We start from the raw sequence: 1,120 nt of genomic DNA, 5'->3' as shown, positions 1-1,120 counted from the left end.
AGGCTGGTCTCGAACTCCTGAGCTCAAGCAATTCACCTGCCTTGGCCTCCCAAAGTGCTGAGAATACAAGCATGAACCACTGCTCCTGGTCCTGGGTCCTTCCTGGTGGGATGGAGACTGGACGGGGGGCCTGGGCGGCAGCTTCAAGGATAAAAGGGTGCCCCAATACTTCCCTTCTGGGGTCACCTACACCTATCCTGCAGAGGTAGATCCTGCAGCAGGAGGAGGTCCCTGGCTCTCTCCTTTGCCTCCATGCCCTCATGGGAGACTGACGTTACAAACTCATAAAGCACCCAGCCCAAGGCCTGGTAGCCACAGGGCCAGCATTAAGGGGAAACTCACGGTCAGAGGCGAGATGGGCGTGGCTGGCGTTGCTGTGAGAACTGCTGTAGGAGTGGGATTGGTGCACAGATTCATCCACCACGGCCGCCATCCAGATGGCCAGGTTGGTGGTGAGTGTGAACATGAGACCACACCTGTTTGGGGTTGGGGGCAGGGACAAAGAAGCCTGTGACCCTTTGGCAGGTTGGGGAGCAATACTGAAAGCTGGTGTTGAGAAATGAGAAAGCAGCCAGGCCTGTGTGAACAGGGAAGCTGATTTTGCTAGGAACACAGCCTGGCTGGTATGCCACCCAAGACAGGGCTAGGAGATTTTCCCGGGGGCCACCACCACTCCCTCCCCTGGGAGAAAGGGCCCCACAAAGTAGTGGAAGTCAGCCTGACAAAGCAAGGAGGCCTTGGCTGCAACCCCACCCAGGGGACATAAAGAGAGGCCCTGCTCCGGGGTGGAAAGCTCGAATCTCTCCTGCAAGGTGAACACCAGCATACTGGGCACAGGCATGGAGCTGCAGCTCTCACCGGGTCAGATTCAGGTGGACGTGAACGCAGTCTTTAGCGGAGACCCAGAGGAAGTAGGTCTGTATTGAGAGACATTGGTGAGAGTCATTCACTCTATAGATGGACAAAACTCCAGTGCACCCATGTCCATGCCATCTTGTTCTCTCCACCTGAGGAACCTTACACCGAGTCATCAGGTTCATTTTAGCGTCACAAAATGAGGCGGGGGCTGGGTGCGGTGGCTCACACCTGTAATCCCAGCACTTTGGGAGGCCGAGGCAGG

At 56.6% G+C, this 1,120-nt stretch overlaps 1 protein-coding gene across 1 annotated transcript in view; it reads right to left on the bottom strand.

The window, feature by feature from the left end:
- OTOP2 (otopetrin 2) overlaps positions 1–1,120 on the bottom strand; it is a 22,507-nt gene that overhangs the window by 9,588 nt on the left and 11,799 nt on the right. Inside the window, exons 4-5 of the mRNA XM_012002635.1 lie at positions 859–917; positions 343–476 (exon numbers count right to left, since the gene is read on the bottom strand). Coding sequence (XP_011858025.1) covers positions 343–476; positions 859–917 — 193 coding nt within the window. The remainder of the gene's footprint in view (positions 1–342; positions 477–858; positions 918–1,120) is intronic.

The sequence above is a fragment of the Mandrillus leucophaeus genome, unplaced genomic scaffold (genome assembly GCF_000951045.1).
Source record: "Mandrillus leucophaeus isolate KB7577 unplaced genomic scaffold, Mleu.le_1.0 Scaffold1, whole genome shotgun sequence".
Taxonomy (NCBI): Eukaryota; Metazoa; Chordata; class Mammalia; order Primates; family Cercopithecidae; genus Mandrillus; species Mandrillus leucophaeus.
This window is presented reverse-complemented; position numbering and strand designations above follow the sequence as displayed.